At 47.6% G+C, this 19344-nt stretch overlaps 1 protein-coding gene across 1 annotated transcript in view; it reads left to right on the top strand.

Moving 5' to 3' along the window:
* The first annotated feature begins 1996 nt into the window (after nucleotides 1-1996).
* The window catches only part of LOC124712396 (xanthine dehydrogenase-like), a 67710-nt gene continuing 50362 nt past the window's right edge, over nucleotides 1997-19344 (top strand). Inside the window, exon 1 of the mRNA XM_047242693.1 lies at nucleotides 1997-2105. Within this exon, the coding sequence (XP_047098649.1) occupies nucleotides 1997-2105 (109 nt within the window). The remainder of the gene's footprint in view (nucleotides 2106-19344) is intronic.

The following is a 19344-nucleotide window of genomic DNA, read 5'->3' as shown; positions in this document are numbered from 1 at the left end:
GCAAAGTGGGGCTAGGGTCGAAACGTGGGGTGCACTGTGGGTCAAGGCATGGGGCAGTATAGCGAGGTGATGCAGGAGGCGAGGTGCGAGGTGAGGTGAGGTGAGGTGTGAGTCATGGTGTGAGTTGGGTTGAGGTATGAGTTGAGGGGTGATCTGAGGGGCAAGATGCAGGGCGAAGTGCAAGGTGAGGTATGAGGTGAAGCAAGAGGTGAGGCATGAGGCAAGGCATGAGGTGAGGTGTGAGGCAACAGGCAAGGTGATGTGAGGAGTGTGGCAAGGCACATGCTCAGTTCGGTGTGAGTAGCAGGGTGAGGTGCAGGGCGAGGTGTGGGGAGCGGCGTGGTGTGTAGCACGGGGCGAACTGTGAATAGTGGCAAGAGGCAAAGTTCAGGGCAAGGTGAGATGCGATATGAGGCATGAGGTGAGGTGTGAGGTGAGGCATGAGGCAAGGTGTTAGGAAGGCACGGTGGAGTGGGGCATGAAGTGATAGGGCAGGGAAGTGCGAGTCAAGTAGTGGGGCTGCAGTCGAGGAGGGATTGGAGTATGTGGGATAACAGAGCAAGGCACAGAATGGGGTGCAGGGTAGGGTGCACAATGGGGCACACGCAGTGCACAGGGTGAAGCGTGGGCTGGGATACGGTTCTTGGTGCAGGTTGGGGCAGGAATGGCTGGAAGGCAGGATGGGATATGGCAGAGTGGGGCAGGGTTGGGCAGGGTCGTGTGTGGTGGGGCCGAGTGAGGAAGGGCAGGAAGTGCGAAGTGAGTGAGGTGTGGCGAGGTGAGGTTTGAGGGGCAAGTGAGGTGAGTTGAGGGGTGAGGCTTGACAAGGGGGGAGGTGAGGGACGAGGCAAGGCATGAGGCAAGGTGCAAGGTGAGACAATGCATGAGGCGAGGCACTGTGTGAGGTGAGGCACGATGTGAGGCATAGGGTGATGTGTGGGGCATGGTATGGGGCATGGCATGGTCCTGGCGCAGAGTGAGGCAAGTCACAAAATGAGGCGCAACGTGAGGTGCGAGACGAGGTGCGGTGTGATCCCAAGCGAGTCACGAAATGAGGCAAGGCAAGGCATGGCAAGGCGAGGTGAGGTGCAAGATGAGGCATGAGAAGAGGCACGAGGCTTGGTGAGTGGCAAGGCAAGGGCTGCGGTGAGGGTGAGACATGGGCAAGGCATGAGCAGAGTCATGAGGCAAGGCGTGAGTCGAAGCGCGAGGTGATTTAAGGTGAGGTGAGATGAACCGAGACAATTTGAGGTGAGTTGAGGTGTGAGTCGAGGCGAGACAAGGTGTGAGACAAGGTATGGGGTGTGACACAGTGCGACGCATTGGGTGAGGTTAGGTGAAACGAGGGCCGAAGCGAAGGCCGAGTTGAGGTGCATATTGTGGGGCGATGCAAGGCGTGGGGCATGTTGTGAGTTGAGGAGCGTTGTGTGGTGAGTGGCAAGGTGAGAGAAGAGGTGACTGTGAGACGGCGGCGGGGTGAGTCAAGGTGACGTGAGGTGAGGCGTAGTGAGGCGAGGCTAGGTGGTGGACAATGTGAGGTATAAAGCGAGGTGACACGAAGCTAGGTGAAGGGCGATGCATGGTGTGGGGGTGAGGGGAAGTGTGAGGCACGAGATGTGAGATGAGTTGCGAGGTGAGGCAAGGCATGAGGTGAGATGCAAGGCGAGGTATACTTCAAGGAGATTCAGTAGTTGCAGGGCGATGCAAGACATGGCAAGGTGAGGTGAGGTGAGGCTAAGAGAGGCAAGGCGAGCCAAGGTTATGTGAGATGAGATGAGGCGAGGCAGGCGAGGCGAGATGTGGTGTGAAGTGAGGGAGGTGACGAGAGCCAAAGCTTGGCAATGGGAGTGGTGAGAAGCAAGGTGAGGTGCATGCAGAGGGGCTAGGCACAGGGCGAGGTGTGAGGCAAGTATAGCATGGGTTGAGGCACCAGGCAAGACCAGACGTGAGGTGTGGTGGGGGGCAAGGTGAGGCATGAGGCGAGGCAATGAGAGGCATGAGGCTAGGCAATGAGAGGCAAGGTGTGGCACGAGACAAGGCACAAGGTGTGACGATGGGCGTGGTGAGTGACGAGGCGAGTGGTGAGATGCAAGGCGAGGTTGAAGGTGAGATACAAGGCAAAGTGCAAGGTGTGGTGCAAGGTGGGAGACAAGGTGTGATGAGGCGAGGTGCGGGTTGTGGTGCAGGCGAGGTGTGAGAAGTGGCGAGTGACAAGGCAAGGCAAAGGGGCAAGACAAGGCGATGTGAGGCAGGGTAAGGCAAGGCGAAATGAGACAGGAGGCGAGGCACGAGTTGAGCCTTGAAGCATGGCAGGGGCGAGGTGAGGCAAGGTGCGAGGTGAGCTACAAACTAAGGTGAGAGGAGTGATATGAGGCATGAGGAGAGGCAAGGCGAGAGGCGAGGCACAAGGTGAGGTGTAGCACAAGGCAAGGCACGAGGGTTAGGGCGAATGAGATGAGGCAAGGCAAAAGATGCGAGGTGTGGGAGGCGAGGCGAGTCGAGGCGAGGCAAAGGGAGGTGAGACGTGGCAAGATGAGGCGAGGTGTGGTGAGGTGAGGCGAGGCAAGGCATGAGGCCATGTGGAGTTCGAGGCATGAGGCAAGGCAAGGGTATTACCTAGGGGTGAGGTGAGGGGCATGGAGAGGTGTGGTGATGTGATTTGAGGCAGTGTCAGGTGATGCAAGGCACAAGGTGGGGTGAGGCCATGCGAGGTGAGGCGAGGCTAGGCAAGGGACAATGTGAGGGGCATGGCGAAGGCGAGGCATGGTGAGGGGCATGATGAGGGACAATGTGAGGTGCAAAAGAGGCATGAGTCGAGGCAAGGCAAGAAGAATTTAGGTGTGGCTAGCAAGGTGAGGCACGAGGTGTGGCAATGCGTGAGGCAATGCATGAGGCAATGCGTGAGGCAAGGTGCAGGGTGAGGCACAGGGTGAGGTGTAAGGCAAGGTGAGACACAAGGCCAGGAGTGGGCTGAGGCGTAGCAAGGTGCAATGCCAGTCGAGGTGAGGCAAGGGAGGAAAGGCAAGGTGAGGTGAGGTGAAACGAGGTGTGAGTTGAGGTGCAGGGAGAGGAGCAGGGCAAGGTGAGGCATGAGGTGAAGTGCAAGGCGAGTTGCTAGGCAAGAGTCCAGGTGTGTCAAGGCGAGGCATAGGGCGTGGCATGACCCAGTGCAGGTTGAAGTGGGGGGTGTGGCACCGTGAGCCGAGGGGTGCAGTGTGAAGTGGGGCATGGGGCATGGCAAGGAGCGGGTCAAGGGAGGCATGATATGAGGCATGTGGTGCAAGGCACGAGGTGAGGCATGAGGCAGGCGGGGGGGGGGGGGGGTCTAGGTGTTGCATGACGGGGTGGAGTGAGGTGTGTAACGGCATGGGAAGTGGGGTGTGCAGTGGAATGTGGCATGTGGCAGGCAATGGTACATGTCACAGTGTGGGACGTGGTGTGGTGCGTGGGGCAGTGGGGATGCCAGCATTGGGGTGGTGGGAGGGGCGATGGTATTGTGATGCAGGGCAGTTCAGGGTGGGGTTGGGTGTCGCGGGGGGGGGGGGGGCAGGGCAGGTTGTGGAGTGGGGTGCTGGGGAAGGCATGGGCAGGTGTGATTCGAGGAGAAACTTGGGGTGAGAAGTAGTGTGAGGTGCGGGGTGAGGCAAGATTCAAGGTGAGGCGAGGTGCAGGGCTAGGCGAGTCTGAGGCAAGGTGAGGCACGTGGCTAGGCGAGGTGAGGTGAAGCACGGCATGGGTCAAGGCGAGGTGCGAGTTGAGGTGCAAGGTGTGGTGAGAGGCAAGGTGAGAGTGAGGCACGAGGCAAGAGCTGCTGTGTGGCTAGGCAAGGTGTCTGCTAAGTGCCGGTCACACTCTGGACTAGGCACAGGGTAAGGACAGGGGCGTGGTGCAGGGACAGGCGTGGGGCAAGTCGTGGGGTGCAGTGTGAAGCGTGGTGTGGGGGGAGATGCAACATCAGGTACAAGGCGAGATGCGAGGGAGGCATGGCAGGGAAGGGCAGGGTGGTTTGGGATGGCCGGTGCAGTGTGGGTGGCGGGATGGAGGCTTTGTATGGTGATTGGCGAAGTGCGGTGTGAGGCACAGGGCAGGTTGCAGGATGGTGGACTGGGAATCGGGTGTAGTGGGTGTGCAGCTCGTGCCACAGGTGGGTGGTGGAGCATTGCACAATGTACAGTGCAGGTGGGAAATGGGAACGATATGGGCTGGGGCGCGGGGCAGGGGATGGGCCAGAGGGCGTGTCTGGGGCAGGGCGAGAAGTGGTGGTATGGGGGGGGGGTGGGATGTGGCAGGCCAGTTCAGTGCATGGGCAGATTGGGCCAGGGCACAGCAGGACGAGGCGTGGACTGGGACTTCAGATGTGGTGCAGTGAATGATGCAGTGCTGGGTGCATAGTGGGGGGCAGGATGTGGAGCATGGTGCGAGGTGCGGCATTTGCTGGGCAAGGAAAGGGGAGGCATATCGAGGCAAAGGGCGAGACATGACCTGATGTGAGTAGAGAGGCAAGGTGAGAGATGAGGCGAGGCAAGGCGAGGTGGGTCATGGTGAGGCAATGGGCATGGTGAGGGGTGATATGAGGGGTGAGTTGAAAGGCAAGGTGATGCAAGGGGTGTGGTGAGATACGAGACCAGGTGGCAAAGTGAGGTGAGGTGAGGTGAGGTGCAAGATGAGGCATGAGGAGAGCCGCACTGCATGGCGAGTGGGCAAGTGTGGGACACGAAGAGGGGATGCAGGGGCAAGCGAGGGGCCAGGCAAATCAAAGTGCATGGCAAGTCAAAGGAAAACAACTTCAGGCTAGGTTCAATGTGATTGAAGAGCAAATGGCGGTGAGGGGTGGCGGGTGGTGATGCAAAGTGGGAAGCAAGGTGCGAGGAGAGGTGCGAGGTGAGGCAGGACGCAAGGCGTGATTAGAGGTGTGAGATTTGGCAAGGGGAGAGGTGAGGCTTAATGTGAAGGTTGAGGCAGGGCCGGGGTGCAAGGCAAGGTGGGACGAATGGCAAGGCAAGGTGAAGGGCGGGACGGAGGAAGAGGCAAAGTGGGAAGCGAGGTGCAAGGGTAGGCATGAGGCGAGGTATGAGGTGAGGCACAGGGCGAGGACTGGGGTGAGGAAAAGGGCGAGATGAGGCATGAGGCAAGGCAAAGGCCAAGGCGAGGTGAGAGATGAGGCACAAGGTGACAAGGTGAGGTGAGGGGAAGTTAGGCAAGGTGAGGCACAAGGCTAGGTGTGAGGCGAGGCAAATGGTGTGGCGAGGGGTGAGATGAGGGTTAAGGCGAAGAGTGAGGCAGGGGTGAGGTGCGAGATGAGCTGTGAGAAATGGCAAGGTGAGGTAAGGGGCAAGATGGGGGTGAGGCAAAGGGAGGACTTCATTGAGGCATGAGGCTTGGCGAGGCCAGGGGCGACGTGTGGTGTTAGGCGAGGGGCGAGTCAAGGTGGAAAGCGAAGTGCAATGCATGGCGGGTATCAAGTGGAAGTGAGGTAGGCTGAGGAATGATGAGGTGAGACGAAGCGAGGTGAGGTGTGGCAAGGTGAGGCGAGGTGAGGCAAAGCATGAGGCGAGGCACAAGGGAGGCTTGGCACAAAAGTCAATGCGAGGCAGTGTGATGGGAGGTGAGGGGCGAGATGAGGGTCAAGGTGAGAGGTATGGTGAAGGGCGAGGCAAGGTGGGAGGCGAGGCAAGCATGAGTTGAGGCACAAGGTGAGGCTTGGCGCAAGGCGAGTCAACTCGAGGTGAAGTGAGGCAAGGTGCAGCGAGAGGGGAGGCAAGGCATGAGGCATGATGCATGGCATAGCACAAGGCAAGGCGTCAGATTTGGCAGGACATGAGGCATGGGTCGACGCAGGTGGGGCATGGTGGGATGGGTTGGCAAGGGGTGGGCTGGGGCGGGGAGTTTCAGTTTGTAGCGTACTCAGGAATGTAGCGTGGAGTGGGGATCGGGCCGGGGTTCCAGGCAAGGTGCGGGGCATGGTGCGGGAAGAGGCTCATGGCAAGGTGCAGTGCCCTCACTGGGTGAGGTGCTGGGTGAGGCACGAGGCATTTTGAGGTGAGGTGAGGGGAGAGCGAGGTGGGCAGAGGTGAGGCAGGGAGAAATGAGGTGAGGTGAGGCAATGTGAAGTGAGGCGAGATGAGGCAAAGCAAGGTGAGGCAAAGCAACACGATTTAGTTGATTCAAGGCAATATATGGAATGTATGGAAACATTGATATAAAAAAAAATGCAAATTAATGAAATCGATATTCATCACATGCATGGGGTAGTTTTTTTTTTATTTGCAGCATACCACTGAAATCGATGGAACATAGTTTAAACAAAAGATCGCTAGTAGGAAACACATCGTCCGCAGCTCATGGTCATGCGGTAGCGTTCCCGCTTCTCGCGCCCTGGTTCCCGGGTTCGATTCCCGGCGGGGTCAGGGATTTTCTCTGCCTCATGATGACTGGGTGTTGTGTGATGTCCTTAAGTTAGTTAGGTTTAAGTAGTTCTAAGTTCTAGGGGACTAATGACCATAGCTGTTAAGTCCCATAGTGCTCAGAGCCATTTGAACCAAGAAAACACATCTCGCCACCCGATGCTCGACACTGACGCTGCCGACTCCGCACGTACTCCCAGGAGTCAGGGTGCACCGGCAGCCCCTGTGAAGCGATGAGCAATGAACAGATGTCCATTCTGGTCCCACAAGGATGAGGTGGTGGCATCCCTTTCATACTTGACACCTGAGAAATTCCTGTCGAAGTACATGTTCACCTAGGCACCGTTGCTGGCATGATGACGCATAGCTGCAGATCCAGCACTGGGAGATATTTGCAAAGCAGTCATAAGGTTCTCAGTGTTATACCGACATCACATATCTGTGTAAATAACAGCCAAGTCCCAAAACCGCGAAATGTTCGTCCTGTTGTCAACATATGTCTCAGAACATTATATGTTCTCACCGCTAAAAGCTTTCATCATGTTTGTGCACGCTCGTGAAAACACTGTTAATCATAAAAGCATTTTCATTGTTTGGAAAGAGAGGACTGTCTAAGCGCAGACGGGTGGAAATCAGAACAATTACGCGAACAGAAGTTGAAGCACTGTCTTACAGAAGAGATAAGTAACGGGAATTTTCAGTATGCAGATGTCCTAATGCCACAGTGATGGATGAGTGACGGCATCCCCACGAGAGATGGATCGTCTGCTTAAACTTGTCTTTGTACACTTGCTTTCTCAGAACTTTCTGTACATATCCTGTCTCCATCTTGTTCCAATATGTGGATTTAGTCGAAATGGAATCCAGAGCCATCAGCTATTCCATCACTGTGACAGATGAGTTTAAACGTAGAGCTCATCAACCACCTTCAGACAGCAGTTTGGAAACTCTCCACAACACCAACAAGCTCTTCCAGTTTCCTTATGTTGTAACTGTCTTTTATTTAAAATCATCCAGTGTGTGTGGTGTGCTATGGTAGTAGCAGTAACAACATGATTTACACTGTGCAATGTCTACTTTTCTGCAAGAGGCAGTGGATCAGAATGTGTTAATGTCGGTTTAGAAAGACTTGATTCCAAATCATAGATGTCATTTCTACCGAAAGCGTAGCACTAGAGATCTGAAAAGCCAGTGTACATTTCTTACAACCTCAATCAGCACGCCATCAGCTACTTTTTGTGATCCTTCTCAATCAACCATCGCCTATAACTCAGTGGATATATCGCAGAACTTCTGACATGTCATCGAGACAAAATGCGTTACAGACACTGGAGAAATATCTAGCAGCAGCATGAGGGAATTGCAAATACCAGGTTCATACCATGTTCCTTAGTCGAATCAGTTTCAAATTTCAGTAATTTTATCACGAGGTTGCACTGTCAGTCTATATTCAGTGTCCCAGTATCTGTCTGGAAAAACCACTTCATTCGGAGGTAGTGCCATATCTCGATTTATAAAACCGGTATAGCTATTAACATGGATGCTTGTGTGGACCTGTAGAACCAAGACTGCTTTTGATAGTAATATGGTCGTGGTTTTTAACATCTGGCAGTTTGTAAGGCGATTACGTCTCTCTAATATACAGTGGTACCACTTGCAAGAAAAGCTTATGAGACATGTCCACCCATCACTGATTTCCGGTCAGTATTATTTCAGTATTATTAATCAGTTATTGGCCAAGTATTATACTTAGTAGTAGGAGGTGCGTGATAGGTTCGTCATGAGCATCAGGCTTATAAAGTGTGTGTGTGTGTGTGTTCCGACATGTGCAGTCGTAAGGAAGGTATGGATTTGACGTGGAATACTGTGGTAGCAAAGGGAAGAGTATGTCAAGTCATAAGAATGGTACAGGTATTTCTATTTCCAGAGCCATAGCTGTTGGCAGGGTGCATTTCTGATACTTGGCTCATTGTCGAATGTCGTCCAATTGAGACCACAATCGTAATATTTAATTTTAAGTACAGGGATAAAATATATATATGAGGACAGGTTTTTTCCTAGGACGATTCTGTCTATGTGTGCTTGGCGTGCCGCGCCAGTGGTCTGTGGTGGGAATGATTCACGTTTCCAGCTAATGGTAGGAGTTGTCCTAATGGAGAGGCCTGTTGGGGTGTAGGAATGTAACTTACTTAACCATGTCGTCCTCTAGAAAACCGACTACCGAACTAATCCTCTGTATTATGTTGGACAGCTTTAGTGATCACGTGGAAATTTGAGAAGATTCAATATGGACGTGTGGCTGCACATTTCGCGCCTTTATTTAGTTGTGAGAACATTGACTGTAGATTTCGCGTCTAGCTGATGAAAGACAGGTGGAAGACACGATTGCAGGTGCTCTAGACATGAGATACACCTTAGTTGACTTTGTAAATTATAGGGATGATTTGGAATCTGTTATATCACCAACATCGGTATTCGCGGGTGGAAACTTCACTCTCCTCCATTTTTTTCGAGTTTTCACATAAAGGTCAGCACTCTTCACCTGGCTGAAGTTTCGGGTTTCAAGAGAAATAATTTCCAGTCTATATCTTTGGAAATATGTTGTGTGAGCGATACTGATATGCAGCAATATTGCTATGTGCTTGATATCGAGAAATATCGCGAAAATGGTACGATATTCTGAAAAACCATGTGAAAGTACATATGTTCTTGTAATCCCAGTCTGGAGATGGGTGTAGAAAAGCAAGCAATCAATCAAGCAGGTCAGGACCAAAAAACAGTAACGTCTTTGTGCCGAGGGGAGTCGACCCAGACTTTATACAACAGTTCTGATAGTGACTTTGACCCATTCAGGGCACTCTGGTCACACGTAGGGAGTGGATGATCACCCGATCTCATGGGAAATATCTAGTGCAGCGAGGATTATACCTATGGTGCACGTGCGTATGCTCTCTGTCTCTGCAGTGTATGTATCAGTGTCTGGTGGTCAATAGCTATACGAATGATGTACTAGGTGCGATTTTGTATGGCGCAGAATACGAATTGTATGTTTACTACATTGACATGGTACGTGGTGATATATTGCCGGGTGGGAGATCGGTTTCACGCTCTAATACTTAACCTCCCATCCTCAGTGGCACTGCAGTGTAACTGAGTAAAGGTCTTTCCGTATTTGACGATCTGTAGGCCACTTCGCAAGGTTTAATTGTCAGTGCAATATGGTGGTCTGTAGAAAATAGTTTTTGCCGCCGTATATCTCACCTGCAGGACGAAAAAAAAAAGAAAGCGGGCAGTGCTCCCACACTGGCAGTATCAGTAGTTTGGTGGGTGAATTCAATAAGAGCCAATCATAATGCTCCATTCATTCACAAGACATCCTTTGTGCCGGTACGTTGGAGTGTCTACAAACTGATTTGGACAAAATGGAGACAGGGTATCTACCGAAAGTTCTGAGAAAGCAAGTGTTCAAAGACAAGCTGAAACAGATCATCCATCTCTAGTGGGTACGCCATCACTCATCCACCACTGTGGCATTGGGACATTTCCAGACCAGTAGCTGAAGGTTACTGGAATTTACCATAATTTTTCTCTTCTGTAAGACAGTGCTTCAGCTTTTGTTCGCATGATTGTTCTGATTTCCCCTTGTCTGTGCTTAAACAGACAGTGCTCTCTTTTCAAACAACAAGAATGCTTTTATGACTAACGCTGTTTTCACGGGCGTGCACAGACATGATGAAGGTTTTTAGCGGTGAGAACGTTTAATGTTCTGAGATGTGTGTTGACAACAGGACAAACATTTCATGGTGATGCATCAGCCACACTGGGCAGGTAATCATGTGTGCACGGCTAGACACAGCTCACATGTGCCATTAGGATTGCTAGGAACAATGCAGGCTGTGTTATTCTGGGAAGCATTGCAACAGATTTCTATAGTGCGTCCAGTGGGGGGATTTGACTGTTATTTACATAGATATGTGATGTTGGTATAACACTGAGAGCCTTTTGGCTGCTATGCAAATATCTCCCAGTGCTGAACCTGCAGCTATGCGTCATTGCACCAGCAATGGTGCTTAGGTGAACATGTATTTCGATAGGAATCTCTCAGGTGTCAAGTATGAATGGTCTGCCGCCACCTCATGCTTGCGGGACCTGAACGGACACCTGTGCATGGCTCAGCAGCTGACAGTCATACCTTCACTTCACGGGGGCTGCTGGTGCACCCCAACTCCTAGTGGCACATCGTCGAGTGTCGGGTAGTGGGATGTGTTTTTTACTAGTGATATTTTGTTTAAACTATATTCCATCGATTTCACTGACCAATGGTATGCTGCAAATAAAACGAACTACCTCATAATGTGAAGAATATCTATTTAATTAATTTGCATAAATTTTTTTGTATCACTGTGGTGTTAGAATTACATTAGTTAAGAGGAGAGAGTGCATGAGTGGGTGACATGGAGCAGAACAGCAGGTTAAGTGCAGAACACTAGGTCAGTTTGCATAATTTTTGTGTAAATAGTTTAAGGGTGTGGGTGACAAAGAAGAATGTGCCAGAAATGGGGTTCAAAAGCATGTGAAATTCGAAAAGTGTACCAGAAAATGGCGGGAGGACATAACTAATTACTTAATTTGGTATGAAAGGCGGTACAATAGTTTAAGGAAATGGGGGTGACATGAAAAACCATTTAACGGAACAATAGGTTAAGTGCCAACAAAGAGATGAACATTTGATTAAGGTATCCAGAGTACAATGCCAAACATTGCAACATGTTTGTCCCATGGAATTACTTCTTAGAAGACCTATATGTTCCCAAACAGCAGAGAATGGTGAGCAAGAGAAACCCAATCCTCCCAACTGAATTTTTTATAAATAAACAATATACCCTTGAATTTCCTGTTATGAGATTCTTCCTCTCCACCAAAGAGCCACCAATTATCATATATTCCATACACTGGCTGCAATATTCCACACATTGTCTAAACTGTTTAAACAATATTCCAGACATGGCAATCGATTTCTGGACAAATTGTTTAATTAAAAAAATAAACTATATTCCATACACTCCCAAAAATAAGTAAATAATATTCTATACACTGTCTGCAACCAAATTCCCTCCAAATGACCGATCAATTGAGTTTTCCCTGCCAATTTCCAGGAGGGAGGGTGGGAGGTGAGGGGGGCTTTATCAGAGAGGAAGAGGTTAATTAATTGATCAATTTAATTAAGTAGTCATTCAAACTGATAAGAGTGAGAGGGGCTATTCCAATAACTCAGACCTGAAACTGTACCTGTAGCAGTGAAGGGGGAGGTTTCCTGAGGAATGGGAGGAGGATGAGGGAGGAGAAGGGAAAGGGGTGGGGGGACAGTAAGTTAAGGACCTGTTAATCAAAAGGAAGGATCCTTTTAACAGAACAATAGGTTAATCAAAGGAGAACAATAATTTAAGTACCTGTCAATCAAAGGAGAACAATGGGTTAAGTGCCTGTGAATCAAAGGAGAACAATAGGTTTGCCTGTGAGTGCATACCTGCCTCTGATGTAGGCAACCTGCACTAACAAACTGCACCAGAACAAAGCTTGTTCCACTACTGACAGACATCTCACCCAACGACAAATTGTGATTTTGTTCACTGCCAGGTCGCCGCCCAGTGACTTTACTTGTTCCAAATATTACTTGTATGGTACCATACTGCTGACTGGCTGGCTTGCTGCTGAGTATGTGGGTGCTCACATCTCTAAAGGATGAGGTAAGAGTCAGTAATGTAACCACAAAGAAGATAGGAGCTGAACTGTACATGCCCTCACTGAGTTATGCAGAAACATTAGTGTCCATTTCTGGGGATCAGTATTGAGTGTACTATTTATCCAAAATGTTAAGGACATTTGCGGTGGACAGTCATAACGTTTTGATCATCATCTCAAAAAGTAATGGTGAGTAATTAATTTGTTTCTTAGCAGGTATATATTTACAGTCCTTGTGCACATTGAAATCTGCGCCACAGTATTGCAACACACTGTTAAGGAGTTGGAAACAAAATAGCCCAACTCGAGCATCACATCAACTCTAGCTACCGCAGAGGAGCCAAATCAAAATGGATCAGGTGATCTTCTGTTTAACAATAGGTCGTGTCATCTTGTTTTCACTTCTCTACTAGTGTGCTACGATACTGCTGCTGCTACAGTCAATTAGTTGCACCATTTTCAGTTTAGTGCTGTGGTATTGTGGTGTGGGAATTTCAACGTGCACCATGATTGCAGGCAAGTACCTGCAAACAGATAAAAGAGTAATTCATCATCATCGTCTTCAACAGTTGCCAGTTCCAGACTGTGTCTGTTTGGAACATTAGCCTCACCACCTACTCCTGTTTTTCCACAGTCTCCCTGTGTTCATTCTGGTCCAGTCCTTGCCTCGTTTCCAGCACACTCCTCCACACCTTGCAGCAATCTGTGCCTTGGCCCTCCTCTTGGTCACTTCTTGTGCATATCCATTTGATGTATCTTCTTGGAAATACCCTTGTTTTCCATTCTCTTTAGGGGTGCATATCATGTTATTCTTCTCTGCAAGGGTTCCTCTTTCACTATTTTCCTTAACCTTTCATTCATCATATTATCTCTCCTCCTTAAACTTATTCTACTTCTGAGGAGTATGATTTTACATACCTGAAATCTGCTTCCATCTGTTTTCTTCGTTATTCGTGTTTCACATGCAGATGTTAGTAATGGGATGTAGTAACTTCTATATATTACTTCTTTCCTTTTACCAAATCAGGCTCCTAACCTTTCGCAGGAGTGCTTCTGTCTGTCTGCTACGTTCACTGGTCTCTTTCCTATTTCTTCCATTTTCTTTCATCACACTTCCTAAGTACTTGACTCTTTCCATCTTCTTAAGTTATTCATTCCAATTCTTATTCCGCTATTTAGTTTATTTTTCTTTTTAGTTGTAAGAAAGAAGTAAGTAAGAAACAATAAAAATTGTTACATAACTTTAGTTTTTAGAGGTGAAAATTAGATATTTGTGATTTCTCCTTGTACAGTGGTGTGTAGTACTCGCAATATGGGCAAACTGCAGTATTCAGTCCTGATCAGTCTGAGGCTGTTTCGTTAATCCTTCCACGTTTTAAGTTCCTGGTACCTGATACTCAGTTTGCTTATAGAGAAGAAGGGATGAAAAGGCTCGAGAAAATTCCAGAAACTATGTATGGATCTTTTAAAATCTCCTGCGAGTGTTTCAGTATAGTAACTGGTTGCCGTAAAGTAATAATGGGCCTCTGTGAAAGGACCCTTGGTTCAACGAAGATACGAACATGACTTTTCCCAAAAACTAGACGAAACTCGTGCCGGCAGTCATAGGCTGGGGAGAGGGGGATCCTGCTGGTGGGGCTAGGGGTAAAGGTGGTGCGACCAGATGCCTCAGCATACACTGCTGCGTTGTTTGCTGCATAGCGGGTGGAACTGCAGACCCGCTGATATCAATGGTGCACCGACTCATCATGGGCGCCACTGCTTCTACTGATTGAGTACCCCATCTGGAACTCTGTTTAATTCTGTCACTCGATGATGTAGTTGCTACTTCAGACTCTCCGCAAGTACTGGTTGGTTGTAATTAAAGCTAAGCTGCTCACAGAGGCCCAGTGTGAGCTGTAATTATCGTATGGCATCGAAGCTTGGTAGATATTGCTCTGCGGTAATGTGGGAACCAATTTTCACTGGCGGAAAACAAGTTCAAAGTTTGGTATAAGGAATAGGTTCCCAGATATATGAATGGCTCGAAGACTTATTAAGTAACAGAACCCTGTGTGTTCTCATCGGCGCCGAGAGTCTATTAGAGATAAGAATATCGTCAGCAATACCCGAGGGATGTGTGATGAAACCACTGTTAAATGATCTGGCGGACAGCATAGGCAGCAATCTGCGGTTGTTTCTGATGTTGCTGTGGTGTACAGGAAGGTGTCAAAGCTTAGTGACTGTAGTATGATACAAATGACTTGTTGTTGTTGTTGTAGTCTTCAGTCCTGAGACTGATTTGATGCAACTCTCCATGATACCCTATCCTGTGCAAGCTTCTTCATCTCCCAGTACTTACTGCAACCCACATACTTTTGAATCTGCTTAGTGTATTCATCTCTTGGTCTCCCTCTACGGTTTTTACCCTCCATGCTGCCCTCCAATGCTAAATTTGTGATCCCTTGATGCCTCAGAACATGTCCTACTAACCGGTCCCTTCTTTTTGGCAAGTTGTGCCACATACTCCTCTTCTCCCCAATTCTATTCAATACTTCATCATTAGTTATGTGATCTACCCATCTAATCTTCAGCATTCTTCTGTAGCACCACATTTCGAAAGCTTCTATTCTCTTCTTGTCCAAACTATTTATCGTCCATTTCCATCTGAGCTCTTGATATTCATACAAGTGACTCTCTTTTCTCCAAAGGTCTCTTTAATTTTCCTGTAGGCAGTATCTATCTTACCCCTAGTGAGATAAGCCTCTACATCCTTACATTTGTCCTTTAGCCATCCCTGCTTAGCCATTTTGCACTTCCTGTCGATTTCATTTTTGAGACGTCTGTATTCCTTTTTGCCTGCTTCATTTATTGCATTTTTATATTTTCTGCTTTCATCAGTTAAGTTCAATATTTCTTCTGTTAACCAAATACTTCTTCTAGCCCTCATCTTTTTACCTACTTGATCCTCTGCTGCCTTCACTACTTCATCCCTCATAGCTACCCATTCATCTTCTACTGTACTTCTTTCCCCCATTCCTGTCAATTGTTCCCTTATGCTCTCCCTGAAACTCTGTACAACCTCTGGTTCTTTCAGTTTATCCAGGTCCCATCTCCTTAAATTCCCACCTTTTTGCAGTTTCTTCAGTTTTAATCTACAGTTCATAACCAATAGATTGTGGTCAGAGTCCACATCTGCCCCTGGAAATGTTTTACAATTTAAAACCTGGTACCTAAATCTCTGTCTTACCATTATATAATCTATCTGATACCTTCTAGTATCTCCAGGATTCTTCCATGTATACAACCTTCTTTCATGATTCTTGATCCAAGTGTTAGCTATGATTAAGTTATGCTCTGTGCAAAACTCTACCAGACGGCTTCCTCTTTCATTTCTTTCCCCCAATACATATTCACCTACTATGTTTCCTTCTCTCCCTTTTCCTACTCTCGAATTCCAGTCACACATGACTATTAAATTTTCATCTCCCTTCACTACTTGAATAATTTCTTTTATCTCATCATACATTTCATCAATTTCTTCATCATCTGCAGAGCTAGTTGGCATATAAACTTCTACTACTGTAGTAGGCATGGGCTTCATGTCTACCTTGGCCACAATAATGCGTTCACTATGCTGTTTGTAGTAGCTTACCCGCACTACTATATTTTTATTCATTATTAAACCTACTCCTGCATTACCCCTATTTGATTTTGTGTTTATAACCCTGTATTCACCCGACCAAAAGTCTTGTTCCTCCTGCCACCGAACTTCACTAATTCCCACTATATCTAACTTTAACCTATCCATTTCCCTTTTTAAATTTTCTGATCTACCTGCCAAGTTAAGGGATCTGACATTCCACGCTCTGATCTGTAGAACGCCAGTTTTCTTTTTCCTGATAACAACGTCCTTTTGAGTAGTCCCTGCCCAGAGATCCGAATGGGGGCCTATTTTACCCCGTCAATTTGGGGAGCTTTAGAACGGTTTTAGTGTTCCTGATGGATTTGTTACTCAGGTGACATCCAGTGACTAGTCCACGTTCGAAGTCATTGAGCTCTCGAGACCGACCATTTCTGTTGTTACAGCTTCTCTACAGACAACGCAATGCTCCTCGCCTCCTTTTATACTGACTCGTGATATCTGGTGGTCAGATAGTGTATCTCAAAACTATCTGCATCGGTTTAAATGCTTGTGGCTCAAAAACGGCTTATTGGTTTGTAGCCTGCCCCCCCCCTCCTCCGTGAGCTACGATGGAGTGAAAGAATAATCACAGAAGTAAAATTGCAGAATTATAAGTGCTGGTGAGATGTTATGAGGACGCCATCATAATTTATCTATACAGTAAAGCTGCATGCCCTCGGGAAAAAATTACGGCCATAGTTTCCCCTTGCTTTCAGCCGTTCGCAGTACCAGCACAGCAAGGCCATTTTGGTTAATGTTGCAGGGCCAGGTCAGTCAATCATCCAGACTGTTGCCCCTGCAACTACTGAAAAGGCTGCTGCCGCTCTTCAGGAACCACACGTTTGTCTGGCCTCTCAACAGATACCCCTCCGTTGTGGTTGCACCTACGGTACGGCCATCTGTATCGCTGAGGCACACAAGCCTCCCCACCAACAGCAAGGTCCATGGTTCATGGGGAAGGACAAATGGCTTAGACAAAAATTATAGCTGGTATGATGAATGGCTGGCTCTAAATGTAGATAAATGTAAGTAAGTGCAGATGAATAGGGAAAACAGCCCCTTAATGTTCGAATGTAGCATTAGAAGTGTGCTGCTTGACTAAGGCACATCGATTAAATATAAATGCTTAACATTGCAAAGTGATAGTCCCAGTGGTAGTCCCAGAAGACCTGTAAGAAGGGCAGTCATTCAGGCAGTCCCATGGCACATGAGCTCCATCTTCAGAGAATGATGACAGCACTCAATTTTGCCATTATTGGGAGGGGGGATGGTAGCTGGTTGTTTAGTGTCCACAGAACCATGCCAGCTGTGCAAACAAATTTGATTCAAACTCCTGGCTGCAATCAGTAGTTATTTGTACTTGGGAGCCAAATTTTGCACAGTTGCATCTCAGTGGATTCCTGTGGCTTTCAGTTGGGTAACATCATCAACCAGCTGAGCATTGGACACAGCTGATGTGAGGTGGTAATGTGCCAAAAGATCAGCTCCTATGATGGCTTCCATGATGTCCATGATGGTGAAATCCCAGGTGAGCTGTCGGTGTATTCACAAACTCAGTTCAGTCTGCTGAGTTCCATTTGTGAAGACTGATGAATTATTAGTGGCAGACAAACAGACTGCAGTCAGCAATGTGTAGTAATGTTCAAATGTGCGTGAATTCCTAAGGGACAAAACTGCTTAGGTCATCGGTCTCTAGACTTACACACTACTTAAACTAACTTTTATGTTAAGAACAACAGACACACCCATGCCTGAGGGAGGACTTCTGTGACATGATGCCTCAAACTGCATGGCCACTCCGTGCGGCTGTAGCAATGTATTGAACTGCAAGTTAAGGATATTAAGTCTGAACCAGCATCTATTTGGTACTTCTGGCCAGAACTTCTGTCACTAATGAGCAGACATCGGGACTTCATAGGGCAGCTGGTTTTAGCTATGACTGGCTGCCACTGGTATTTGGGAATGAGCAGGGTACTGTACATTTCCATGCCTACTGGATAAACTTACAATGGTACCATTACATGGGTTGGTCCATATTACGTGACACAACATTGGTTGATGGTGCACTTCTGGATCTCCATAGATAGGATCCTCCACCATTTCAAGCACCAGCTTGCAACAGCAGTGCACCAATCTATGTTCATAATGTCTCCGCTTTTGCTGCCAGTGCGTTGAACTCTGTGCGCATGGCTGTTGCAGTCTCTGTTACACTACCACCCGGCACTCTCACTGTGCTAACGTGAGTGGGTGCAATGGCATCTTGAATACAGTTGGCAAACTTCACCACCATTTCCAATGACATTTCCATTTGTGACACTATGATCGCTTTGACCTACAGCAGTAGTCTGCTGTTCCACAGTGTGCTTAATAAATTGTCGGGAATGGTAACTGTACTCACCTTGTTCCACAGGTCATGCAGATATTGTAATGGTTTGTGACTGACTGCATCTTCTTATGTCAACACTTGCTGAATTTGCTCCTTGTGTGACACTGCAACTTTTTGGATTAATTCATATTTAAGCTTTTTGCATGAATTCTCTTGAGGTGGTGCAGTAATCACATCTCGTACTTCCACAGCATTGCAGTGTTCAAGTTGACTCAAGACAAGAATGAATCTTGTTGAGTCAGCCATAATTCCTACATATCAAAAGGTGGCTTCTGCTTATGTGTGAGCCATAGGGTAGGACTGTGTGGCCAGAGCAGAGGCAAGGACACTACTGTTGGTCCACCAGTCATCTTGTGTAATAGTTAAATCCAGTGGGGGTTGCCCACTTTCTACAGCTCAGATCAAGTGAGGGTCACCACTCATCAGGTTCAGTGTAATTTGAGCTGACTGATATTTGAAATAACATATTCATTCTGAGATTAGAAATTGAGCTAGATTAAAAATCTTTATTGATGGATAATGAGTCTATTTACTACCTTGTAAAACATATTGTAACAGAAGATGAATGAAAGCTCAGAAATGCTTAACCAACAGCAAAATCTTTCCTGGGCATAATAATATTTCAAGAACAGTAGGATACTCATCACTACCAGGAGCAACAGTAATATGGACCAACTAAACTCAGAACATACAGACATCATGGAGTAAACAGATATCATAGGAACATGCACAAAATGCAGTACACTGGCTCAGAAACTACTTATCAGCTGCAATTCACATGCTTCCACTTACACATGGCACTACGCCACCAAATACACATAACATCACCTTCTGTTCTGTTTTCTGCACATAGAAAATAGACTGATTTTCTCTTCTTTGTCCAAGCAGCATGAGGAATACCTGCAATTTGCCTTCTGTGTATAGGATGAATTTGGAATAGTGGTAAACAAGGGAAAATGCCAGTTACACAAGAAGAAGATTACATTCTTGGGACACACAGTGATGTGAGACAGTGTCAGACTAACACATGAATGCACAATTCTCATCCAGTAGACTCCATACACCACCCCATTCCATGAACTTTGAAGATTTCTTCAAATGATTAACTGTATAGGTGTCAAATTCCTCATGCTGTGGAAATTCAGGCT

Source organism: Schistocerca piceifrons, chromosome 8, assembly GCF_021461385.2.
Source record: "Schistocerca piceifrons isolate TAMUIC-IGC-003096 chromosome 8, iqSchPice1.1, whole genome shotgun sequence".
Classification (NCBI taxonomy): domain Eukaryota; kingdom Metazoa; phylum Arthropoda; class Insecta; order Orthoptera; family Acrididae; genus Schistocerca; species Schistocerca piceifrons.
This window is presented reverse-complemented; position numbering and strand designations above follow the sequence as displayed.